The sequence below is a fragment of the Salminus brasiliensis genome, chromosome 16, assembly GCF_030463535.1.
Source record: "Salminus brasiliensis chromosome 16, fSalBra1.hap2, whole genome shotgun sequence".
In the NCBI taxonomy this organism is placed as follows: domain Eukaryota; kingdom Metazoa; phylum Chordata; class Actinopteri; order Characiformes; family Bryconidae; genus Salminus; species Salminus brasiliensis.
Window position 1 is genome coordinate 3,367,631 of NC_132893.1, and position 27,985 is coordinate 3,395,615.

General features: G+C 44.2%; 1 protein-coding gene across 1 annotated transcript; it reads left to right on the forward strand.

The window, feature by feature from the left end:
- pcp4a (Purkinje cell protein 4a) lies at positions 1–27,974 on the forward strand. Its single transcript, XM_072659191.1, has 3 exons — positions 1–135; positions 24,353–24,404; positions 27,742–27,974. Exons 1-3 carry the CDS (start codon positions 127–129, stop codon positions 27,873–27,875), a joined length of 195 nt encoding a protein of 64 aa, XP_072515292.1. The 5' UTR covers positions 1–126; the 3' UTR covers positions 27,876–27,974.
- The last annotated feature ends 11 nt before the right edge of the window (positions 27,975–27,985 follow it).

Genomic DNA, 27,985 nt, shown 5'->3' on the forward strand with positions numbered 1-27,985 from the left:
AAGCGCGGCTCGCGCACCCGGGAACCCCTGCATCACGGCGGTGCTGTGGAGACGAGAGACAGAGAGTGTGTGTGTGTGTACGCGCGCCAGAGAGCGAGAGAGACCACCTCAGCAGAACTTACAAGCATGAGCGAGGTAAGAGCGCGCGCGCACAGTCTGCAGAACAGCCGAAATACCTTTCAAATGCACGCCTGATTTTTACTGTTTAATGAAAGCTCGCGCTCCACGCAACTCCCGAAATGCGCTCGTGCAACTTGGAATGCGCCGACGAAGCGCGCGCGCGCAGGTTAGACGGTGTTGCTTTGCTGCTGTGAGGGCTGGAGGGCTGGAGGGCTGCAGCAGTTTCGGGGGTAGGATGGTGGGAAGGGGTGCGCTGGTTGTTCCAGGGGCGTTGTGAGGGGCTTTGGGCATCACATGTGGCAGCTGTCACTCAAGCTTCCCCCAACTTCATCTGAGAGAGCCTGGAGCAGAGCGTTCCTCCAGTAGAGGGTGGAGGCGAGGATGGTGGTGTGCTGGAGGAAAGTGTGAAGTACTTTGTGTGTAGGTATAGCTTATGAGTATGAATGGCTGCAGTATGGAGATGAGTGTAGGGATGTTATTTACGTACATATGGATCATATAGAAAACTGTTATATTGTATCAAATCTTCAGGATGAATCTACCAATAGAAATGCTGCTAAGTGACTTTTTTCTATCTTCTGGTTTTTGCATATATATATATATATATATATATATATATATATATATATATATATATAGGGAGTAAGCACAGGGTATATATAAATATTTTTGTCTATATATATATATACACACACATATATACGCATATATACACAGATATAAATATTGATATATACCCTGTGCTTACTCCCTATATATATATATATATATATATATATATATAGAGAGAGAGAGAGAGAGAGTATATATATATATATTAAGCTCCTCCCCTAATTGCCTCTATATATATATATACAATCTGTTTATATGATATTTATGACCTATACGGGCAATTGGGGGAGGAGCTGAACCACACACACACACACACACATATATACTCTGTGTGTGTGTGTATATATATATATATATATATATATATATATATATATATATATATATAGGGAGTAAGCACAGGGTATATATGCGTGTGTGCATGGTTCAGCACCTCCCCAATTGCCTATGTATATATATATATATATATATATATATATATATATATAAGCAATTACGGGAGGAGCTGAATATATATCCCCCAATTGCTTGTATTGATCATAAATATCATATAAACAGTTATTGGGTTAGCTCCTCCTCCAATGACTGTATAGATCATATAGATCATATATACAGTCATACCCTGTCGCTGGTTCACTGGGTGTCCTTCTTTGGAGCACTGTTAGTAGGTACTGACCCCTGCATACCGGAGACACCCCACAAGACCTTACCTAATATTTTGGAGTTGAGATGTTCTGACCCAGTCAGTCGTTTAGACTGTCACAGCTCGGTTCTTGTCAAAGTGGCTCAGATTCTTCATCACCTTCAAGAACTGACCGTTCACTTACTGTCTAATATGTCCACCCCTGGACAGATAGAGGGGACTATAGTGTCGGTGGTGCTAATGTTGTGGCTGATGGGTGCATATACATATATAAATTCAGTTATATTTATTAGCATAGTGCGTAGTTCAGCTTAATATTTATGACATTTCTTGCATTATTAATGTATTATTACACCTTTATTACACCATTTTTATTTATTACACCTTCATTCTAGCTCAGTGTGCACAGTGGATTAGCTGTGCTTACTTACCAGCGCTACTGCTTCTACTGTGGGAGCACCTGTGATGAGCAGCTCAAATGTGAGTGTTCGTATGTGTGTGTGTGTGTGTGTGTGTGTGTGTGTGTGTGTAGCTGGTTGGCGTGAATCTGCTGCTGCAGCAGCCCTTCAAAAGCCAGAGCAGGAGCAAAAGCAGAACTCAAGATGTTACATAAAGGATTAGCGCACACTTCTCTCTTCTGATGAACTTGCGTGTAGGAGAGAGCAGCGAGAGCGGCTCGGTCAGCCGTGGGCCGCAGCACAGCACATCTGAAACCGAGCAGCAGCAGCAGCAGCACGTCGCTCTGTAGACCCACCACAGGCTTGACTGACAGGCGGGAATTACCAGTGGAATTATGAGTGAGAGCGAGAGAGAGTTTGGCCTTATATAATGAAGGCACGCCACTGACCCTTCCAGTGGCCCAGTGTCTTCATTAAAGGGTCGGAACGAGAGGTTGAGGTGCTAATTACTTCCTTCCAAAACTGGGCCACCCTTGGGCAGTATCCTGCTCATGGTAACAGATAGGTGTGTGCGGTCAGTGCTGTGGACAGTGGAATCCCTAGGTGGTTGACAGTGGGGCTGGGTGGGAGAGCAGAGCAGAGGGGAGGGTCTCCTCAGCGACATATTGGCGGAGAATTCGCTGCAGATGCCTGAGTTCTGCAGTTGAGACTGCTAGGGGTCCAGCCCCGGTTGGATTAAAAGCTTGTCTAGTCTCTGAAGATAGGCACTGCCAATAGAATAGGACTCTCTGGAGCATGTTGGCACCATGCTGCCTAATGCCAGGCATGGGCTAGAGGGGTAAAAAAAAAAGGCCCCCAGTATTGAGGAGCTGTGGAGCAGTGGAGGAACTGTGTTCTCTGGAATGATGGATGGTGGAGCTCCATCCAGTACTTTTGGGATGAGTTGGGGAGTTGGGGATGATGAGGTGGGGTGATGATGATCAGCATCCAACATCCTGACCTCACTAATGCTCTTGTCACTGGATGCAATCAAATCCTTACGGCAATGCTCCTTCAAAGCCTTTCTTTCCTGGACAGTAGAGACAGTTACTCCAACAAAAGCAGAATAAACTCTTATTTAATATCCTTGACTTTGAAGAAACAGTGAATGAATGAATGAGCAGGTGTCCCAATACTTTTGTCCATATTGTGTATTCAGCAGTGAGCAGTTCTTTATTATATTTATGGAGAGGTACCAATTAAAGGTCCTGCTTTGATCTGTACACCTAAGTCAAGAACCATTTAGCCTTCTTTGAAAGTCTGATAGCAGCGTGATCCCGGGTTCAAGTCCCGGACGAGCCCCCAATTTTGTTACAACCCAGTCTAGGCTCAGACCAGATCCTCTGCTAGACCAAACACCGGACACTGTATAGAAGTATGAAGGATGTTCTTTGAGGTCATCAAAGGGGAGGAGCCCCAAACATCTCTCTCTTGGGCTTGCTTGTTCTGGCTCTTTTACATAGAGCTCCCCTGGTGGCCAATCATGGACATACGCCTACAGAAACAAGGTAAATGAAAAACAGCAGGCGTAGGGACATAAGAGTAGTATTACAGCCAGGGTTGTAACAACAGGGGGCAGTAGAAAGTGCTGGAGGTCAGCCAGGGCTGCTTGGCCATTTTTCCTCTATGCCGTGACCTCGGTGATACTGGCGAATCCATGGGCACAGCTTTCACAGCCAGAAGGCTGCAGCTTCAGAGTGGGGTATTAAGGCAGGGCTGGACCGGGTTGATATGTCTGTCCTACATCCATAGATATTAATTGGATTTTTAAGTTGCTCACTGTTGCTATGTTGGCTTATGTAATGTAGGGTAGGTTTCAGATCTGGGCCTCGGCAACATCTGATGGGGCAGAAAGTCACATCTGAAGGGTTAAAGGGACGTGAATAGAAAATGCAATAGAAAATGCATGGGGTCAACACATGAGGTCAAACAGAAGTCGGCTTTGCAACATGGGTTCTAATGTTATCGGGGCTTGATTGCAGGGTGGGATGCAAAGTAGTGGTATTTTAGACCAGGGAAATTAACAATATATGACCAAAAGAAATTTACTTCCATTAATACACCCAAAATAGGCTGTTCAACCACAGCAAAAAATCTATTTTGTCTATATCTTGTAAAAAATATTTTTATTTAAAATTTGAGATTGTTGTTTGAATATTATTAAATATATATTTCTTGTTTTAAGATTTTATTTTCTAGTGAAATTGTCCTCTATGGCTGAAAAATACTAATTATTATAAATATTATATGATGATAAATGTTTTACTTAAAACTATCACAATTATGTGCCAGTACAATAGAATCTAAAACATCTGAAATTAAATATTTTCAAATATTATAACAGCAATCTGTACACTATATGTCCAAATGTTTGTGGACATATAGTGGAGTTCTCTGGAGTGATGGTGCTTCATCCACTACTTTTGAGAGGTGTTTAGGATGAGGTGGGAGTTGGTGATCACGCAACACCCTGACCTCACTAAAGCTTCTGTCAGTGAATTCAATCAAATCCTCACAGCAATGCTTCTCCAAAACTAGTAGAAAGCCTTCTACCCTGGACAGTAGAGACAGATACTCCAACAAAAGCAGAATCAACTCTTTTTAATACTCTTGATTAAAACCAAAACACAAAACAATGAACAGGTGTCCCAATACTTTTGTCCGTGCAGTTTGGTAACCAGATTTGAGCTGTTACCTCTGTTAAATATCCCTTCTGTAGCAGAATTTATTCGAATATACACACTTTTCATTCAGACAGTCGAATTATAGAGTCAATTCAACACCCGTTTTTTTTTAAAAATCCAAAATATCCAAAGTCAAAAATGATACCTTTACTTCAGAACTGACCTCCAGTCTGAATTTCATCGCCCCCCTTAAAATGTCCTTACAGTTTGACCACTAGATTGTCCAACACGTCCTCATGAGCTCATGAATTTTGCTATAATGTCAAATATTCATCCACTGACTTTGCGTTTGAGCAGGTAGTGACCTCCGTTCAGAGCCCTGATTGCTTCCGCTGCGTATTACAAATGCAACAAGGCACGAGTCAGCTTGGATAAATCTAACCGAGTCTGTCAGGCACTCGTGGGACATTCTTAGCCCTAAACGTACTGCCTCCCAAATTCAGCACCATCCCCTGCAATGCTGCAATGAGTTTGGCTGCCTGGACTGGATGCGGTTACAAAGTAGCTCCTCGCCTGCTGCAGGCCTCAAACGCTGGATGTAATCAGGCCTGACAATTGTTTTTTGTACATTATGGTCCAGTGGTCCTGTTGCTTCCACATGGATAAGGAGGGAATGTACAAGCTGCTCGAACGATGAAGAAGCAGGCGGCACATGGAGCTCCGGGATAAACAAGAAGAAATGGCCACAGTCTGTTCGGGTGTAGCTGCCTTGGCCACCCTACCCAGTTCCTCGTTCGTTGGTTTTCCCACTGTGTTCATTGGCCAGCCAATTTCTGGCACGACAGCAATGTTCTAGTTGGTTCCCGAGAAAAATAAGGATCTGCCGCGCTGGCTCTGACAGTTGCCGTCAGCGCACCCTTCAGACGGCAACTCTGGGGAGCTCCGTGTCGCTGAGCAGTCCGTGCTTTTCCCAGAAGCGGTGGTATCGACCCGCCTGTCACTTCTTAGAGCCGTAATCAGCAGAGGGGGATTTCTCTTGTGCTTCTCTCCCTATCAGGAAGGAGTCAGGGGCTGCTGAGATTACTACCAATTAGCAGAAAGCCTCGGTCTGCACCAGGAGCGGCGCAGGGAAAGACAAGGCCGGGCTGGCTGGGGTTTCTCGGAACGGTTTGAAACCCAATCGGCAGATTTAAAGAGAAGAGAGTGAATTAAATCCCGTCTTAGAAAGGCAGCATCTGACAACTTTGATGGAGCTCAGAGGAGAGGAACAAGTAGCAGTGAGGCCGAAGAGCGAAGAGGCAAGTCAAGTCGCTCTAAGCGAAGCAGAAGTAGATCAGGACTTGCTTCTTTATGACTTGTCAGCACCGGCAGATGGAAGAGCATTCGCAGGACTCGGTTACAGGCTTGGGAGTAGTACATGGCCAAATACGCTCATTCCCCCATGTATATTTAACGGTGTGGGTGCTCACTGATTAGTAATGTCACTCCCTAAAAAAGAGGCTGAGCCAGTCGACTAAACGAGCCTGAAAACAGTGGAAAACTCTCCTAAGGCCGAAGGTTTCCTCGACTCTGTGCTCTCAGATATGAGGCTTCATCCTCTAAACAGGTCTGATTCCAGCCTCAGTGATCTGGAACACGGCCTGTGCTGTGGGGTTTAGCCTGCTGGCTAACTTATCTTAGCCTGGATAGCCGACTACCCGAGTCCAAACCCAGCAGAACCGGCCTCTCATTTCTCCTTCCTGTTCCTCCCCACACCAGTCGCCCCCCTTCGCTCTCAGACAGCAGTTTTTATGGTCAGCACTTGTGTCGGGGTCAGCAGTTAGTCAGCAGCAGCTGCTCTGGGCCGTCTGATACTCGGTGGAGATGTAGCTGAGCTAGTTGAGCAAAGGCTAGCTAGCTTAGCAGGAGGCTACATAAACTCAGCTTCGGGCCTTTCTTTCAGCAGCAGCTCGATCGTTAGCCACCAGACGCTCGAGTCGTTCTCGTCTAGACGTTTATAGGTGGAGTTTTAGACTGAGTTAGTTCTGTGAGGATCAGACTGTTATCTGCTAACTAAGCTAATGCTAACCAGCGTCTCTCTCTCTGCTGATTCAGCAGTTTAACAGATGTAATGGTCAGATTGATGGTTTAACATTTATTAAATGATTGATTGAAAGCTGTGCAGTGTTCACTCGGTCACCCTGTGAGGAAACTGAACGCTGGATTTGGACGTTTTTGGGGGTTTAAAATAAGGCCGGATGAGATTGTAGGGAAGCCACGTAAACGTTATCACTGCAGTAAGACCGTATACCGCTGTATTATCATTTTGTGATGGTAACAGTGTGAAAAAAGTGGATACCGCCCAAGGTCTATCTGGTCTGGCTGGCCTCCTAATATAGACACAGTCTTAAATACCCTTCTGTGAGTCACTTTCTCTTTGTTTATGTAACAGTCCCTAACAATTAAAGAAAAAGGCACGCCTGACTGGACACTTTTTGGGATCATCTGGCTCGGTGTACTTCTTGTGACAGAATTGGTGATTCATGCCAGCCCTGACGATCCCCACGGTAAGCAGAGATTATGCAAAAGAATTTGCAGTCCGTCCACACGGCGGTCAATAGTGTCAGGCCTGTATTTGCCACCAGTGAGAAAGTCACTACAGCTGGAATGAATTGTAAATGTCAGCGAAGAGGAGCGTTGACGGACGAGGGGAAAGGGGCAGGGATTGAAGGTGAGCGAGTAGGGATGTACCTTCTCTGTATGTACTGCTGCTGTCGACTGAAGTCAAGAATGCTGTCTTGGACAGTGTTTCTCGACCCTGGTTCACTGAGGCCTACCCTCAAGCCCACTTCAACTCAATAATGGGCTGTTAATCAGCAGATTAATTGGGATAGGTGTGTTGGGAGCAGGAAGAACACTAAAAGTGCAGGGCAGTGGGCCTCCAGGACCAGGGCTGAGAGGTACTGGTCTAGAACTTCACATCTTCATTTCACCTTTTGACATCATGCAAATCTGGCAGGATAAAATGACCAATAGAAATGCTCCAAACCCTTCAATGCAAAGTTTTCCAGGGCCCTGAGTGGTCCTATGGGAATGAGGCGTTGTCACTATGACCAGAAAATCGCTAGTTCGAATCTCGGTCATGCTGCTAGCTATTGTCAGCTGGGGCCCTGAGAGAGCACAATTGGCCCCCTCTCTCCAGGATGAGTGGATGGTGCTTGCTCCCCACATCATCTCCAGTGCTATGCTGACCAGCACTGGCGTCTGCTGGCTGACGTGTTAGAGCAGGGTAAGCTGTGCTTTCCTCAGACTGAGTTGGTTGCCCAGTAATGGAAAGCCAGTTTGGAAAAAGAGGTGCTGGCTGGCCGGAGGAGGCGTGTGTCAGTCTTCACCCTCCTAGTGTCCGGAGCATTGCATTTGATAGAGAGAATATATATATGCGTTGGGTAATTGGGATTAGGGAGAAAATGGTTAAAAATCAGAAATTACACTTCTGTAAAGTTGGAGATGTGGGCATTAGTATTTCCCGCTCCTGGGCTACACCCCTACTCACTCCTGCAGTTCAAGCAGCCAGTCACTGACTTGGACATCTGATTTTTACTGGGTGATCTTTCGCCCTTACTATTAGATTAGATTAGATTAGCAAAGTCATGTGGATGATGATTTCACCATTTCAAGATTTCACTGGCTCAAAAGTAATTGGACAGCTGGCTGAGAAGCACTTTCATGGTCAGTTCCCTCATTATTTTATGGTGAAATGAGGAGGTAAAAAGTCTTGGACTTGATTCCCAGTGTTGCATTTGCATTTGGGTCGTGCTTCATGAGAACTTTCAATAAACTGAATTGGACTATTTGGACTAGCTGTTAGAAATGGAAAGCTGTGGCAGCGGCTCTGTGCCAAAAACACATTGTTTATTGCTGTTTGCTCAGTGCTAACATACTGTGAGATCTCATAAGACCAAAATTAGCACTTAATTTCCAGTTTCTTCCTCGAGTTTTGATATTTACGGTCCAAACTGAAGGTCTAGTTCCAACAGTGATCAAACAGTGAGTGAAGAGAAGATCTTTACACTGACTTGTGTCTCAAAGCCCCTACTGGCTCTGCAGATCCTTCAGGGCAGCTGCCTCCTCCTGACAACATGAAGGCTTGCCACTCAGAACATGACGGACAGCTGTCCAGTCGGGCCGGCCAGGGACCTTCACGTGTTCGGACAAAGTTAAGTGTCCTCTGATGATGAGGGATCTGGAGTGCTGCTGAGAGCGCTGGAGCCAGCCTGCTGGTGCTGCCACTAGCGCTAAATATTTGATGAGGCCATGCTTTTTGCATCATTAGTTTTGCTTGGATTATCTCAACAGGAAAAGGAGTGGGTTCTGCTTATCAGCGAATTCAAAAGGAAACGTAGGCCCAAAGACAACTGGTGTCAACAGACCGAATGGGATGTGGCACATATCCCATTAGACACGTAATTAAATATTCCAAAGACAAAGGCGGCTGTCAATTATTTGTTCATTTTTCCGCTCATGGCATTGGATATTAACCTGTCTCCAGTCTCTTTTCCTTCTTTCCACTCTCTCTCGCTCTCTCTCTCTCTCTATCTCTTGCTCTTTCTCTGGATTTTTCTCTCTCTTTCTGTTATCTCTGATGTTTATCCTTTGGGGCATGACAATGCATGGAAATATTTATATATGGCTTGGCTGCTCTTGTAATGCAATGCCCACTTTCCCAGAGAAAGAGTGTGTGTTAGTGCCTGCTACATCTCACTGTAGCGAGGATGAAATGTTCAATCCCACTTTAAGCTCAGTTTATTCACTCGCCGTCTTTCACGTGGAATCGTGCCCAGCTAAAGGCGAAACCATGGCCAAACTTTGCGCCTTGTGGATGCACGTCTGTTTGCAGCACAGCTAAACTAATAGCAGTCCGATATTCACATAACAGAAACCCAAATACCCTACAGAATCCCTGCGGTACTTGGATACTGTTGTTCCTCCAATCAACAGAAAAGAGCTGTAAGACAAGCCAATTCCAACCCCCCAAACCTCCTAATTCCTTATATTTACACCCCCAACATTTACATAAATCCCACCAACTAGAGAAAGCCCTAGTCAGAGGTGGTAAAACTGTAAAACGGTAAAATGCGATGCCAGGAGAACATGGTGTCGTTGATACTGGATAGCAGTCCAGACTCTGAAACTGGGCCTCGTCAGCAGGTTTTGCTAGTTGCTGGTTTCGGAAGGTCTAAGTTGGTCCTTGATGGTCAAAGCTGCTTAAAAAGCTGATCATGTACCCTATACTGGTAAGCAAACTGATTGGGCTGGTTGACCAGCATAGTGTCTATTTTCATAGGCATTTGATGAACTAGATGGTTCACCAGCTACACCATCTAACTTAAACAAAAGCCTTACGCTGGTCCAGAGCCAAGCTGGTCAACCAGCTTAACCAGCTTGAGCTGGGCAGGCTGTTTCATCCAGCAGGGGCAACCTTTCCTGTACCGGTAAGGGAATAATTACAGTGTTAAAACTTTGCTATTATATGTGGGTTTTATTCTGAGACGAAATAACAGAGTGGTAAATAGGCTTAGAGTCTTAGAGTATTTCACCCCAAAGTTGCAAATGACTATTTATACATACAATATCAACTTCAAATATTGAATTAAAGCATCGTAGACACCACATAATAAGCCGTTAGCTGTGATAAGGCTGGGATTTAAGGAGTTAACCCATGCTGCAGTAGCCCAACCAAGGTCATTCCGAACTTTTCTGCCTCACTGTGGCAGTTTTCATAGTGACTGCTCTCGCACGTACACATGGACCGCGGCAGCCGGGGCAAGTAAGCACTGCAGTGCAGCCTTCACCAGAAAGTAGAGTTACTGTCGGACACTTAAAACACAGAATACAGCATTTTGCAGACATTGCCTTTCCTCACCGAGTTGCCTGATGGCCAATAAATCACCGGAGCGTTGCATTCGGCTTAGCTTTCTCCTGCCGTTTGCACAGACTGAATTTAACAGCTAATACTCCAGGTTGCTCCAACATGCGGAAGCTGACGATGAAACACGCTGCATATTACAGCCCTGGATTCATTAGGTTATTTGATTTAGCTACATGATACATGGAGTGGAGAGTTACTGCTGAGCTGGCATGGCATGACGGCATCCGAGGCTTCTGCGAAATGGATGTGCTGACTCAAAGAGTGGGGCAGCCCGAGTGAATGTTAATTAAAGGAGCTGCACACAAATAGACGTCCAAGGTGGTTGAAAAGTTGGTCATCCAGGCAGTCCTATACTGGTAAGCTAGCTGGTTTACCAGCTCTTGACCAGCATAGTGTATGCTGCCTTTTAGATTGGTCATGCTGGTCATTCTGGTCGACCAGCATAGTCAGGCTTGGTCAAACTGGATGTCTGTCTTAATCAAACTCGAACCAAAACATGCCCTATGCTGGTCAAGAGCTAAGCTGCAAGTGGATACAATGGACGTTAAGCCCCTTGTGCATGAGGACAGCTGTCGAGATGCCCAGATATAGAAATAGACTCTAATAGTATTATTAAATTTGTATTTTGAAGTAACCAAATCCCATAAAATACCCTGCAAGCAAATGTTAGAGCATGTAAAGTCTTTTCCTTTCGGCCTGCTTGTCTTATTGTATATTTTCACATGTGAAAATCTAAATTTTCTTACTGCCAGAGGTCCAATTGTCAGTTTACAACTAGCTTGATTGCACACAGTAAAAATGATGTGACATGTATCTGCTGCTATTCGCACAGGCTGACCTCATCATCATATTTTTGACATACTCATAACGGCCCAAGCAGAGTCGCTGTTATGTATGATAGCCTCCGTCTTCCAACTTGTTCATCCCATTAATCTGAGCCATCTGTTATCCTTCAAATGTGTCACTTCGGCTTCATACGAACAGGAGGCCGTTTTTTTTTGTGTTTTTTTTTTTTCTGCTGTAGTCATCTGTGGCCTAGTTGAGAGTCTCCCCTTTAAATTGTTAATAGACACTGAGTGCAGCATGGAACCCCTCTGGAGTGCTCAAGCTGCCAAAAGACCCGAAATAGCTCCACAAACCGCTTGAAAAAAAAAGAAAAAAGAATGCATTATTTATTTATTTTTCTAATCCCCTCACTCTTCTAGTGCTGGAGGAATCACTGGGAGGTGTAAGACTGTATTTATGCAGTGTTTTTTTCAGAGCGTCGGGGGCTTTTGTTCATTTCATTTGCATTTTCCGCAGATCAAAAGGAAAGCGTCGTCTGCTGGATGATTTGCATTGACTCTCTGCGGATGGAAAGGTTTGGTATGAGCCCAGAGCAGGATCCCTCACGTCCACGAGGCTGTGAGGACGACTGCTATGGGACAAGAATGTTAGCGGCTGGACCCTTGCAACAGATTAACAGCAATATTTTTAAGTAAGGATGTCCCGATATAGGTCTACTACATTAAAACAACCCATGATGTTACTGCACAGTGCATCTAAACATCTAAAACATAAACACACTCCAAATTCTTCTCTAAGCCTGAGCATAAGTTGGCTGGTCTGCATTGTAATCATCGAATTAACCAAGTAATAAGCCTTAAGCCACCCACTGGCTACATCTCCCCATTGCACAATGCAATGCATAGGCCATGAATTCTAGCATGTGCTTCCTCTGAGTACCATGAAGCCAGCCAACGTGTGTTTGTAGACTAACGCTAGATTGGATTTGGGCCACTCTAGCCACTGGCCACTGTGTGAATATGGCCTAGGTGATGGGGGAGTGAGAGAGCCATCCTTTCCACCCAGAGAGCGAGGCAAATAATGACCTTACGTATGGCTGTGGCATCACCAGGGATTGAACCTGCGACCCCCTGATGAGAGGGCCAATGCTTGGTTGGCTGCAACACTGTGAAGTCTTGGTTATCGAGTCAGTTAGCAGAAAAATACACCTGCTGTGTAATAGCCTGTCCTCGCATGCCCTCACATTCACGTGCCCATCCTTCACAGTCGAATGTGGTGTTTCAGTTTTCATTAAAGTATAGCTGATACCCTCAATCAAACCGGGGCATCACTAGCCTTAAGCTGTGCTTAAATGCACTACAGCTTGGGCTTTGCATCTTATTACATTTCCATCACTAGTTGATAAAAACCTGATGGAAATTGCTAAGAACTCCACGAGATCAATGAAGTCAATGGCGTTGCTAACAGCAGCTTTATAAGGCCTAAGATTAAGCGGCTCGTCAGGTATCAGCATCGGTCCACCCATAAAGCCTAAGAGAGTAGACAGAACCAGGTTAAGCCCTGCAGTTTGTGCCTCGCCCTGCTGCAGATTTCCATTACCGTTTGAGGAAAACTAATAAGCACTTATGGAAAGAGATAACTAAGGACTCTGAGAGATCCATGTACGCATAGGAGCTTAGGAATGCTTGAGATTCACTTTGAGCCATCGGCCCACTCATACTGTCGAGAAGACGAGTCGGGCAGGTCCTGCGGTCTAGCGAAGTTGGCGTGACTTGAGGTAGCGGTGCCAGGCGCTGTCCTGAAGGAGGCTGGGGAGTGCTGAGCTCAGTGCTCTTGGGTTAAACGTGCTGCACCGAGCTGCATGCCAGGCTCTGCGGGCGTCACAAATCTGGTGTGTGTGTGTGTGTGACAGGACACACACCTCCAGCACAACGAGAGCCAGCAAGTCCGTCAACGATGGGAGAGATACCATTCTGTCACTTCAGCTACACTTTGCAGGGACACTCCAGCCCTGTTCCTACTGCTTATCTATGCTGCACACCGCTCTGCTGCTCTCAAGCCACCGGCTCTATGCTGTTTGTGCCCCTGTTTCATCGGAGAGGAAGAAGAGCAGCCAGGGACAATCTGACAATCCAGGTCCGCAGCACACTCCAAGCCTTTTTAGTACCTGAACCCAAAACGTTGACGTGGTTGGAAAAAAAAAAACTACCACACAACCCCGACACTCATCACTGCGAGCTATAAACGAAGCTTCCCCTCGTCCTTAAGCCGTGGTTCCATTACGCAAGTTCTACCCCATATTTTAGCCATGATTCACAGTCGGACAGAGTTGGACACTGCCGTGCGGGCTGAGCGTGTACAGATTTGGGGGCAGTTGGAGTGGATGGTTGGCACAGCAAATGGAGAGGTGTGCAAGGGGCCAATGAGAAGTGAGCGTAAAGCAAAGCTCTTGTACCTCCATGTTCTTTTTCCCATTGGTGTTTCCTAGTAACAGGAGAGTGTGTGTTTTCACGTAATGTAGATTCGGCTCACGGTAAGAAGTTACATGTTGGGTAATCACTTATTAAAAGGGTTGTTTGAGGGTCGGGGGCAACTCCAAGAACCATTTGGATGCTCTTATGGTTCTTTGTCTCGTTACAGGGGTGCAAAGAAGGCATTTTGTAGAAAACTGAGGAAATTGGGTAGTGTCCCCACAGCTTCAGAGGGACATATGGAGGAGCTGGTGTGTGAACACTCTCACCGACCGTTCTTTGGGGAGGGTGCAGAGGAGAGCATTGGTCCAAACGTGTCCCAGCTGGGATCCCAGCTCTAGAGAGGAACTCATTATTTCCTGCAATTACGAAAAGTCTTATCAACAGGATTCTGCGATTCTCCCTTTTTATCTCCTCTCCACTGGCTGGAGTCATCACTTTGATTTCCCTCCGGCTCTCCGACCCATGAGGAGATGATGCTTTTTGGTTTTCTAGGCCAGGACATGTGGGGCGGGGTGGGTCTGCTCCGTATATCCACAGCCAGGCAGAGTCTTGACTCATGGCTCGCTAGGAGCTTCCTTTCACCCCTCAGGCTTTTGCACGGTAGCGTACGCCACGTGCCATAGGGAACTGCCCAAAGAAGCCTTTAAAGACTTGCTGACCCATCTAGTGTCTTTCGAATTAACGGTGTGGCATCAAGACATCTTGTGGAAGATCGAAGTTGGCGTGACCGTTCCTGCTCAAGTTTGAATTAGCAGTAAGCGGCTCTATGATCGCTGGCACTGTGCAGGAACACATGGTCTTTTTGATGATGGGGCACTCTCCTCCACCCACTGCTTCTTTCTGCTGATCAAGGCTTTCTCGTTGCGCTCCTTGCTGACTTCACCTGAGACTCCAGCCCTTACGGGACATCAGCAGGCTGCCTCAAGCTCTCAGTCAAGAGTGGATGGACCGCTTGTCCTTCTCCTAGCTCGGCCTTCAGACTCTTTCTTATGCAACTTTCTTATGTCCTCCTAGATTCGACACATGTCTGATGTGCCCATGCAACCGTAATGACAAGGGTAAGACTGAAATTCTCGTGCCATCATCCAGTATCATCATTCTTTCTCTTTCTCCAGATCAGATCTGAGCCAGAATCGAGATTGAGGCCTGGATGGTAACTATTGGATGCTAATTAACCAACAGGTGCAACCTGCCTGTGGTCATCCTTGTTATCTTCAATTCTGTTCACCTGTTCATCTACTGATGGGTTATGAAACATAGCCTGCTAGGCAGGGAAGTGCTCAGTTCTACTGTCTGCCAGCAGCTCTTCCCCTCTGCATAAGACGTCTGCTTGTCCCTCGCCCCAGCTGCTTGTCCAACTCCTCCTCCTCCTCCTCTCTTCCCTGCAGTCCGTCCACCCAGATCCCCATCTGCTTTCATTGAGCGTTGTGTGTTCCAGCCATGGGCTTCCAACTCTGGAGCCTGTCCAGATTTATTTTTGTCTGGGGTGATGCACATACAAGCCAAGGCCTCTCTCTCTTGCTTTTTCTTCTGCTTTACTTCGTGCACATATTTCTAACAAAGGCTGCATCCTTGCATTTTTAAGAGGACCTTTTTCCTCTATCCTTTGAGGGAAACCGTGGAATCTCCCCACAAAATTAAAATTTCCTTCATTTTGGAGACATTCAGTCCCTACAAAGAGTCGAATACAGAGCCACACTCATGCCCATTCCTGTAACAGAATGTGCAACACTGCGAACCATCTGTTTCGGTGTGTTTGTGTGGCACACTTTCAGATAAGTATTTCCTGTTCACGTTCTTGGCCCTGGCCGAGGCCCCCAGCAGACGGGCCGCCCTGTGGGTCTTCTCAGGCACCTCCTGGCTGTAGGCGCTTGGCTTGTTTTGATCCGAGGCTCATCTCGCTGGAGGGACGAGGGATGTCCCAATCAAGCCTTTCTTTTCTGTCCAAGCCAGTCCAGGTTTTTCGATATTGGATATCTGCTGAAACTGAGGCTAATCTAATATTCAGATATTGTCTAATATATATTTTTTGCCCCACTATTAACCTAGGCCTCATCATCAAATTATTAAAAGTGGTTCTGCTAAAGGTGGCCAAAGGTCGCGAGTATGAATCCTGAGCCATGCTGCTTTGCCATCAGCAGCCGGAATCAGGGAGAGCACAGCTTGCTGGGTAGATGGCGCTCTTTCTATCATTCTAATCACTTTTAAGCAATGTTGGACGGCACAGGCCTCTGTTAGCTGATCCTACTTCTGACGAAAAGAGGCGGTGGCTGGTTTCGCATGCAGACGAGGAGACGCCCTTACCCTCAATGTGTCACAATTTCACTTTCATCAACAATCACGTATAGGTTCACTGCTGAGTTGTAGTCATGGTGACCCCTGGTTCCTAACACGGCACACCTCTTTCTTTACAGACCAATTACTTTTGGCTTAGTCGACAAAACTGCATTCATTGAATCAATGTGGGAGTGAACTGCGCTGCAGCTCTGCTAGCTGGGGGCGTCCCGATACAAACTGATCGGTCAGTATCGGAGCAAACCGAAAGCATATTTATAAGGTACTTATACCTAACATGCATTATTTTGTTTACGCCTCAAAGACAACGAACTGTGCGCAGATTTAGAAAAAGCATTGGAATTCCACTTTAAAGCCTGTCTGTGACGATCCCTGGAAATGCATTTTAGCCTATTAGCTACTAGCTATTAGCCTAACGTCCTGTTCTAGATTCATATCATAGTAAAATGTAGCGTGATCGCACTGCTGTAGTCGGCTAGCTATTGTCGTTAAATGATGGCGCACTAGTGTGGTAGGTATGGATACCTTTAAAATATAAAAAATAGATGGTTTCAGTTTGCTCCAATGCTGATCGATCCGCAGCGGCTTGCTCGGGATAGCTAGTGACGCCCCTATTTAGCAGTGCTGCAGCGCAGCGTTAACACCCGCTCTGTTCAAATGAATGCGGTTATGTCAACCAAGCACTCGTTGTAGTAAATGCTGCATAATCACATTTACACTGAGGGTGAGGAAGGTGATGGTGCAGTGTGGTCCGTAAAGGTGGAGAGCAGTGTGTTTGTGGTGTGCGAGAGGGGAACGCTCTCTCCAGTTTCGGCTTGGGTGATTCGATATTGCCTAGTCTTCTGCAGTGAGGAAAGCTCCCGGACACCTCTGCTCTGCAGAGAATAGGGGGTGGGGGTGTGGTGGGGGGGTGTTCTCTCATCACACATGAAAGCAGAGTGTGTGTAGGAGAGAGGGTTGCTGCAGGTCAGTGGATAAGCATTTAAATATAACGCATGTGTGTGTGTGTGCATACATGCTGGTGTGATGGTGATGCATTAAAATGGGCCATTAGCAGACATTAAAAAATATCTATTTTATATATATATATATATATATATATATATATATATATATATATATATATATATATACAGATGTTATCTGTTGCGCCACACCAACCACCATATGTCTATATATATATGTATATATATATATATGCCCTATTTTCCTATGAATAAAGTTCTAGGCTCCTACCGTCTGTCCATGGTATAATCAGTGGTACTGCTTAGAGGGCCGGTAGTTGTAGTTTTATACTTTGAGGGTCCAGTGATGACAAAAACAGTGGTAATTGGTCTTTATATAACCATATTTTCATATTTACATATGCACTGACCTTTTTTTATACTGTAGAATAAAGCAGACTGTTTTTAGTACAGTGCCCTTAAGAGATCTCTAATATTTCCCCTCTGTTACACAAAAACCTGGGGCCCTGTCTTAGCAATCTTTTGGTGAGCCGTCAACCACGCACTGCACAGCTTGATTTAGGGGGTGTCTGTGTGTCTTTGCTATGGTAAGAATGGGAAAATACAGCTTACGCAAAATTAAATGTGCAGAAGACATGTACTGAGTCTCTTAATGAGTCATGGGTGTGTTTTTTTGGAACGTGCAGTAATAAACCAATCAGCGTGTTGCTTGCCGATCCCTTTAAGAGCCAGGTGCGGTCAGACTGACCTTGGCGGGTTGCTATTTCAGTGGTGTAGAGCATCGGGCTGCACGCGCCTGTGTTGACAATTCACTGCCAAGATAGCAACGAACGAATGTCACTTTGTCACTTTGGAGATACAAGGTTTACAGTATGTAAATGTATATGTAAATGACCTTGTACGTTAATTAGCTGCCTTGTTTAACATCTTGCTCGAAAAAGTAGTCCAGGCTGCAACACTCCTAATATCTTCTGCATGAATGGGCGGGGCTAAACTGCAGAAAAGGCTGAAAAGGTGTTTGGGTTTGGGTTTTGTGACATCACACAAATGAATTGTGCTGTTTTTAATACAAATATAATAATATTTAAATAAATACAAAAAATGCCAAGTTCACGTTCGTGGTATACAAGCTCTTTAATATTCACCCAGAGTCAGTCTGCTCCCTCACTTGGGCTTTCTGTTCTCTCTAAAGCTCGGCCCTCCTGAGCACGCCGGCTCTGATGGTGGACTTGTAGGCTTAGGTCTAGCCTACCCTGCTCTCATGTGCTGCTGATGCATCCTCCTCCTCTTCCTCCTCCTCTTCCTCCTCCTCTTCCTCCTCCAGTAGAGCAGCGTTCTCTCCTGAGGTGGGGTTTAGTCCTGTGCTGGGGGTGTAATAAATGTAATAAACCACACACTGGTTCTGAGACCACTGCAAACATCATATCGTTCTGTGCTTTATTTTATTACACAACAAACTGTATCTGTAACTAAAGCAGAGGTGGAAACTGCAGGGCAATAAAACCAGGCAGTAAAAGGCCTGTAAATGAAGCGGCCTCATTTCCCCCTTAATCACACACTAATATCCAAGCTCAAATGGAAGCATTAAATAAGAGATTGTAGAAGTGAATAATAAAAATAATGATGAATAATTCATATTTAGAAAAAATAGAAAAGATCATTATAATCATTTTTTTTCACTAATTTTAGTAGCCTTATAATAGAGCACTATTTTTAATTAAATATTCAAATGATTGTTTTTTTATTTTAGTTAGTAGCTAACAAAATTGTACGATAAAATAAACATAAATATTAATAGTAATCAAACTACATTATTTAAACCCAGTTAAAATACATTTTAATAAATGGAAAATGAAAAAACGATACAAAAATAATATTTAAATAAATCTTTATCTTGTTTCAAAGTTTCATGATGAACGAACCAATAGAAATGCTCCAAAATGATCCGGTATAAAATCTTTTAACATTGACTTCCATTGAAGGTTAAGGCATTTTTTTTTTCTAAAGTTGTTATTTTACAGATACAAGATTTACAGTATGTAAATGTGTATGTAAATGACCTTGTACATTGGTTGGCAGCCTTGTTTAAGAGAGCAACACTCCTTATATCTTCTGCATGAAAGGGCGGAGCTAAACTGCAGAAAAGGCTTCCTAAAAATAATATTTAAATAAATAAATAAAAAAAAAATCTTATTTCTTAATCACACTCGATTGTACAGTAAAAGTATATAAAGGTTATAAAGATTTTAAAAATCATAATAAATAAGCTAAAAATAAATAATAGCGAAATAAATTACTGAAAAATGAAAAACAATTCTATAAAATAATAAATTAATAAAAAATGTATAAATGCACTAAATGATTCTAAATAATACATAAATCAAATTTCACACTACTTTGTTTTTGCCATAAGGATTTTTATTATACACTAATTATTATTATCAGTCATGCTCATTTTACCACCATTAGCAGTTCAAGCTTTGACCAGTGGCTCCAGCAGCAGGGCTCCCCCTCTCCCCGCCTGTGGTTTCGATCATTCAATTTGACTGGCCCTGAAAGAGCAAGTTCCCTGTGGCTCTGCCGAATGCAGGGGGTAGTCCTGGCTGATCCGCGGGATCGTCACCAGCACTCCATTACAGGATTCATAGCGCTGGCTCCTCTCGCTCGGACTCGCTCGATAATGGTTTCCTAATGCGTCGCAATAACTGAGTGATTTGTATCAAGCGCCGGGGAACGCTCGCGAGCCAAGCGGCCGTGACCGGGCGTGTTTGAAATCCACTCAGGGGCTTTAACCCTGCCCCTTCCCCTCCCCCTCCCTCTCCCCTATCCCACCACCATGTTCTTATGCAAATTGCAGCACATTTATCAGGAGCTGTAAGACAAAGATAGGATTGAAGGCAGGGCCCGATCGAGGCTTAGGAGAGGAGAGCGCGAGGGAGAATAATAACACGGTGAAGCGGTGCCAGAGCTTTTCCCGCTAATCCACCAACCCCTCCCAGACTCGTGCACACATTATGACAAGGTTTATTATGTAACCAGATCCGTGCAGTGTGCAATCACAGGGAAGACGGCAGTGAGGAGCTGTGAGGAGCTGTGAGGGGCTGCGAGGAGCGCGAGAGGAGCTGATGCAACCCTGCTTCAGAGGATGGCCTAATGTGGGCATGTGTGCATGCATTTAGCCTGTTTCTGTTTGTTGGGGCCAAATGTTCCCAGACAGAGAGACAACACGGGGCCCTTCAGCTGTCTGTCTGTTTACTGGGACCAAATTTGACTAGTCTCCTCAACTCATCCCAAAAGTACTGGATGGAGTTCCACCACCAATCATTCCAGAGAACACAGATCTTCCACTGCTCCACAGCTCCACAATGCTGGGGGGCTTTATACCCCTCTAGCCCACGCCTGGCATTGGGCAGCATGGTGCCAGTAGGGTGTATGTTGTGTGTTATATGTGTCTGCAGCAATGGGTGCAACCAAAAGTAGCTGAATGCATTCATTCGAAGGGGTGTCCACAAACTTTTGGACATATAGTGTATGTACAGGCCCTTGAAAATGATCTACATTAGTATTAATAATTGTTGTCCTGTGGTCCCACTAATCCTGTCCCTGCTGATTTACCAATCAGGACTGGGTCTGGGTTGCCCAAAAGTACCAAACGTCGCACAAAGATGACTCTTGAGTCAGAGCCAAGCATCACCCTGAGCAGCTAAGATGGTCTTAACACTTCAAGGCTTTTGGGGGGGCCTGGGTGGTCCAGCGGATTACAGTACCAGAGAATCGCTGGTTTGTGTCTTTTGGCCTGTCAATTGGCCTTGCTCTCTCTAGGGTGAGTAGATGGCGCTCTCCCCAACACATCACTGTAGTGCGGCACTGACCCCCACTGACGTCTGATAGCCAGTGCGTCAGAGCCGGAGATGCGGCGCGTTGGTTGCCTGGTGACATCACAATGGCGGCAATTCGAAAAAGAGGTGTGCGCATGTTTCGGAGGGGGCGTGTGTTGGTGGTGTGTATATGATGAAAAAAATAAATAAATAAATAAAAATAAAAAATATATATATGTTTATTTTTGTATTTTTTAATTACCCTATAGCTAGGATGTTCAGATAATGTCAGTAATGTCAAATAATGTAATTCTGACAAATTGTAATGCACTACAGGAAGCATAGGGGGCGATACCATTTCTGTAAAACTACTGTAAAAAGCTTTTCACAGTAGATGCAATGGTTTGATTTGCTGGTTAAACTAATTCATAAAATAATCTCCAGCCCTAAAGAGCTGCAGTGCTCCAGGACCAAGACGGAGAACCGCCAGCTTCAGTAATCAGAAAGCCGCAGAGCCGTCTGCTTTAGCCCAATATCAGCACAGCTTGAGCAAGACCTGCTCGGCCAGCTCCCAAGACCCCAAGGCAGAACTTTACATGTATGCTGCCTCTGAGTGTGTGTATGTGTGTGTGTGTGTGTTAATAGTGTGTGGGGGGGAGTCTTCTGCAGGAAGTTCATTTCATGGCCCTAACACAGTCAGAAGTGGAGCAGTGGCGATTCCCTTTGAACTCGGATTAGCTGCGCTAGCGTCGCTGGGGTTGTGTTTTGTAGCTGAAGGCAGAGAAGCAGTGGGACTCCACCTAACCTCGGTTTCAGGATCAACAAGTCAGTCCAGACTTCTTCTAAGATTCCTTTAAGGTTCTGTCAGCTGACCGACTGCGTTTATTCTTTTATTTGTGGCGTTTGTCCTTTTTATAGGTAATAGTATATAGTGTTTTTCAGTTATATAGTTTATAGTATATAGTGTTTCAGTTATATAGCTTAAAGTATATAGTTTATAGTGTAGGTTTTGCAGTTATATAGTTTATAGTATATAGTGTTTCAGTTATATAGCTTAAAGTATATAGTTTATAGTGTAGGTTTTGCAGTTATATGGTTTATAGTATATAGTGTTTCAGTTATATAGCTTAAAGTATATAGTTTATAGTGTAGGTTTTGCAGTTATATAGTTTATAGTATATAGTGTTTCAGTTATATAGCTTAAAGTATATAGTTTATAGTGTAGGTTTTGCAGTTATATAGTTTATAGTATATAGTGTTTCAGTTATATAGCTTAAAGTATATAGTTTATAGTGTAGGTTTTACAGTTATATAGTTTATAGTATATTTTATAATATATATTTTTGGTCATATAGTTTATAGTATATCGTTTTTTGCAGTAGTTTATTGTAGAACGTGTTTTTCAGTTATATAGCTTACAGTATATAGTTTGTAGTATATTGTTTTTGCAGTTATGTAGTTTATAGTATATAGTTGTTTCCAGTTATATGGTTTGTAATATAGCTTTTAGTGTATATAGGTTGTTTTATAGTATATATTTTTTGCAGTTAAATAGGTTATAGTATAGAGTGTTTTTCAGTTATATAGTGTAAAGTACATAGTTTGTAGTATACTGTTTTTTGCCGATATATAGTTTATAGTATATAGTGTTTTTTCATTATATATATAATTTATAGTATAGCTTATAGTGTGTATATAGTTAAATAATTTATAATATTTTAGTTATATAGTTTTTAGTATAGTGTTTTTCAGCTACATAGTTTATAAAGTTTATAGTTTTTTGTAGTTATATAGTTTATAATATATAGCTTTTTTGCAGTTGTATTGGTTTTCAGTTTTTTTTGTTTCTATACTTTCTAGTATATAGTTTATAGAATATAGTTTTTTGCAGTTATGTAGTTTATAGTATAATTTATAGTATATAGTGTTTTGCAGTTACATAGTGTAAAGCATATTGTTTATAGTAAATCATTCTTTGCAGTTATATGATTTATAGTATAAAATGAATATAATAATAAAATTAAGCAGGTTTTTGCGTAACGGCTGTAACACACATAAGCTCTGTCGTACTTACACACACACATTAAGGTATACATCAGGGCGTACACAGCAGCTCCATTAGGTTGGCCTGTTTTTATATGAAAACAGGAACAGGTTTAACCTTACTGACGCTTTTTTTTCTTCCTTCAATCTAAATGTAGGCCTGGTTTCTAAAACCACAGAATTACCAATAGCGCCTCCATGTGGTGAAACAGTATTTTTTTTAAACCCACTTTTGTAAATAAAAAAATAGGAAAACTTTCCTGGGTCTCAGCAGGCCTGGCAAGACAGTCCATCACTGTCCCCAGCCTGGTCCGAGTGGTCCCTTCCCAGACGGGACAAGGGCGGCAACAGCAACCCCCCTATCGCTTCCTTCCTGTCCTTTTTTGCATAGCTGATGAGCAGAGGAACAGATGGATCAGTCTGGAAGTGGGTTTCCTCTGCGAGTCTGCGCTCGGAGGAGATCTTTCTCTCCGTTCTTTTCCCTCCTTCTCCAGCCGAGCATCAAAGCCGAGCCGAAGCGTTTGAAATTCATTGAAAGCGCCGGATTAATTATTCAGCGAGCGATGTGCTGAACCGCGATGCCAGTGTTGCCCAAGTTGTTTTTCCTGCTTAGGCGGTGAAGCACCCTCTCGCATACATACATCCAAACACCAAGGAAGCCCGCCAGCTCCATTCGGGAGTCTACGGCCAGGATAGCCAGCCGTTTGTTGTTACCGTAGCAACAGAATTCTTTGCTTAGCTCAGATAGTGGTACTTAAGTATGTGGACACATATGCACTGGCCACTTTATCAGAAACCCTCTCAACCCAGTAGTGACCCTGGTGTGTGTAAGAACCCCAGCAACACCACTGACCATCATCAGTGACCAATGATGAATGGGATGAAGGGGGGGGGGGGGGGGTAGATCAACTACTTGAGTAGCTACTATCTGGAACTGTGATCAACACAAGCGTTAAAATAGGTCCTTAACCTTGATCCTTGAGGAACATTTGGAGGTTCTTCAGTTAGGAACTGTGGAGGAACCTTTTAAGATGCTTTGAGGAAACTTAAAGAAAGAAGAAAGGAAAGGGGTTCCTTGAAGGTTCCTTAAAGCACATTAAAAGGTTCCTCCACAGTTTCAAACTGAAGAACCTCCAAAAAAGGTCCTCAAGGATCTTATACTTTCAGCAGTGTAGAACTGCTAGGTGACCGATGGCATGCTTTTCACATATAAGGAGAACCTCATGTAGGTGGTTCTGTATGGAACCTTTCCCAAAAAGGAACCCTTTCCTGAAATGAAGAGTTTAGGGTAGTCTGTTAGAGCAGGAAACCACTCAAATGTGAAGGTCCAGAGGGTCCTCCCTGACTCCTGAGCTAAAGAACCATCAATTGAAAGGGTTTTTAAAGGGCAACCAGAATGGTTCTTCATTGGCACTAAGGAACCCTGTTCCGTCCTTATTAAACCACTACTTTATTATCTAGCGTCCTTTGCTTTGAACGCTTCTTGAACGTTCTTTTCAACATTTGTCATTTAAGAGTGCATATGGTGGTCCTACAGATGGTCCAGGTGGTCTCCATAAAGTGGGCAGAAGCTTGATGTTTCTCAGATCATGCATATTCATTTGTTCTCCTCTCTTTTTGGTTCCAGAGACAAGTATCCGGAGCAGCGACTGGCAACAGCAAACCCTTAGGGGGTCAAGGTAAAAGTTCTTCTAGTTCTTTAAACTTGGATCTGATTTGTTTATGAGCACCCAGGTGCAGAGTCTGCTCCACACTCGGCCCGAGCTGCCAGGAACGCCTCCGTGAAACAGCTCCACTGGGAGACTCCGTCTTCATGAATCTCCTTTAGCGCCCTTCCTAAACGCGGCGTGATCAATGACGAGATCCATCTCTGTCCTTCGGTGCTGGAATCTAATTTCCGTGCCGTGAGCAGCGGCAAGTCTGCGAATCCCCGAATCCCTGTACAGCACACCGTATAGGTGGAGCAGCGTTGGCTGATAAGAGGCTGGCAGCACAGCCCGCACTCCTATCTGAGACGCTCTCAGGTGGCCTGGGCTATTGTTCTGGAGCTTAAAACCCCCTCAGATGTACAGCTGTAGAGCTGCAGTGCTGCACGGTGACTCCCAGTGTACTTTGCAAATCGCCTGTATGCAATTTCATAATGTTGTCGGTGTCCCAACTGGGTTTAAGGTTCAGTTATTGACCGACGTGAGACAATTAACCATAGCTGGAGATGGGCCTACCCGCCTCCTAACTGTCTCTACTGTCCAGGGACGATTTTGGAGGAGCAATGCTGTGAAGATTTGATTACATTCAGTGACAAGATCGTTAGTGTGGTCAGGACGTTGTTGTCAGAAAGGGGGTTTCCCAGATTTTGACTCAGAAAGTCCCACTCTAGAGACTACTAATGTCAAGCGTGGGCTAGAGGGGTAGCATCCTGACCTCACAAGACTCTTGTCACTGAATGCAATCAAATCCTCACAGCAGTGCTCCTCCAAAATCCAGTAGAAAGTCTTCTCCCCTGGACAGTAGAGACAGTTACTCCAACAAAAGCTGGATCAACTCAAAAGAAACTATGAAAAAGTACGTGTCCCAATACTTTTGGCCATATAATGTACAATCTCCTATTGAATGAATGCGAGGTGGATTCACAGGTTAAGTACTATATCAAACCCTTCTGCTTATGGCGGTCAGTTTCTGACCACAAAGTCATGCTTTACTGGACATATTTGGGTGGGGGACCCAGTCTCAACCTAGCAGTGACCCAGCAACACCACTGCTGTCCAGGTCAGTGCTGGGAATAGAACACTCCATCACCAATCAAATAACATCTGTGGTCAGCGGTGACCAGAAAGTGACCAATGATGAATGGGATGGGGGGGGGGGGGGGGTTGATCAAGTGAGTAGCTACTATCTGGACCTGTGATCAACACAAGCATCAAAATGGGTTCCTTAAGAAGAACCAAAGTTGGTTCCATAAAAACCCTCCAATGGATGTTCTTTAGAGCATCCAAACCTTGATCCTTAAGGAACATATGGAGGTTCTTCAGTGCAGGAACCTCTTTAGGTGCTTTGAGGAACCTTCAGGAAAAGTTTTTAGAAGAAAGATGTTCCTCAAAGAACCTTAAGAGGTTCCTTCACAGTTGACTGAAGAACTGAAGAACATTCAGGAGGGCCTCAAGTATCTCAAGAACATTGACAGGTGGCATGTTTTTCATATATGAGGAAAACCTCATGTAGGTGGTTCTTAATAGAACCTTTCCCAAAAAGGAACCCCTTGAGGTTGTAAAAATTATTGCTTTTCCTTGCAAACGTGGAACCATTCTGAACCACTGAATCGTTGTCTTCTCTAAAGAAGAACCCTTGAAGAACCCTTTTTTGGAGGTGTAACATTACCACAAATGCTACTACACTGAGCAGCAGGTGGCTCTGCAAGTTCAGTCCTGAAATCCTCCCAGTTATGAAGACATTTGTCGTGCTGGGCTGTCTCGGGCTGAACGAATAACCCTGTATATATAATATGAGCCGAAGATGGATGGTCTCTTCTGAGCAGACGTACTGAGCCCTCTGCGCTCATCCTCTGGATGGAGCAATCACGGTGATGAAGGCGCAGGCGGCAACCTAGCAGAAATGTCCCGGGAAGGCCATTGGCTTTATTTAGGGCTTCAATCTCTCTGAGCTCTTCCCTGTTGTCTCTGTATATTAGAAAAGGGGGTCGCATGGCACAGTGAGTTTACTGTGCTCGCAGTTATTAAACACACGTATTCCCTCATATGTATGCGCTGTAGATCATAAACAGTCAGAAATCCTCATATATTCCATTCTACATTATGTTCTATTATACACTATATTGACAAAAGTATTGGGACACCCTCTCATTCGTTGTTTTTTTTTTGCATTCAGTGAAAAGAGCATTAGTGTGGTCAGGACGTTGTCGTCAGAAAGGGGTTTTCCTAGATTTTGACACAGAAAGTCTCACTCTAGAGACTACTAACGTCAGACATGGGCTAGAGGGGTATTAAGCCCCCCAGCATTGAGCGGTGGAGCAGTGGAACTGTGCTCTCTGTAATTCTCTCTGATTTTCCAGAAATCCATTATATTCCATTATACATTATAATTCATTATACACTATATAGACAAAAGTATTGGGACACCCTTTCATTCATTGTTTTTTACCCGCAGAAATCCATTATATATTATATTCCATTATACACTATATTGACAAAAGTATTGGGACACCCTCTTATTCATTGTTTTTTTTTTTAGAAATCTATTATACTCCATTATACATTATATTCCATTATACACAATACGGACAAAAGTATTGGGACATCAGCAGATTCTTGTATTTTCTTCCAAAAATTCATTATATTCCATTGACAAAAGTATTGGGACACCTGCTTGTTCATTGTTTTTTTTTTTGTCTTACAAAATCAAAGGTATTAAAAAGAGCTTCTCCTACTTTGTTGGAGTAACTGTCTCCACTGTCCCGGGAAGAAGGTCCTAATTCTACTAGATTTTGCAGAACCATTGCTGTGAGAATTTGATTGCATTTTGGAACAAAAGGGTTAGTGACGTCAGGACACAGAACCAGAACACAGTTCTTCCACTGCTCCACTGCCTAATGCTGGAGGGCTTTATACCCCTCTATAGAGCCCACGCCTGGCATTGGGCAGCATAGTGCCAATAGGATGATGTTGATCTGCTCCAGAGAGTCCTATTCTTTTGGCAGTACTTCTTCTGTACAGGGACTAGACGAGCTGTATGTACAGCTGTGCCAGCAATGCAGGCAGTTTCAAGAAGACTCTGTAATTCTGTGTAGTAATGGAATTAAAACATCTGTAACAGAGATATTAGAGATATTAAGCGATCACATCCACAAAAATAGGGCTGACAGTTTTACAAGAGGGTAGATTTGAATCATTTGTAGTCATCGGGGGGACGTCCTCCCCTCGAACTGAGCCCCGGCGATGAGTGATGAATAATTCAGTTAAGTTACAATAAGACTTCTAAGGCCTTTGCTGTTCCCGCCCACAGATGCATCCAAGAAAGACGTCCCGGCGGAGGACTTCGACATCGACATGGGCGCCCCCGAGACTGAGAAGGCTGCCGTCGCCATCCAGTCACAGTTCAGAAAGTACCAGAAGAAGAAGCACGATGTGAAGTCCTAGGCGGAGCTGGGGCGCAGACGAGGCCCGCGGAAAGGCCCTTGAGCGCCAGGAGGGCTGGCTGTTTGCATGTCTAATAAACCGCACCATCATGGACCCGAGGGAGGAGGGAG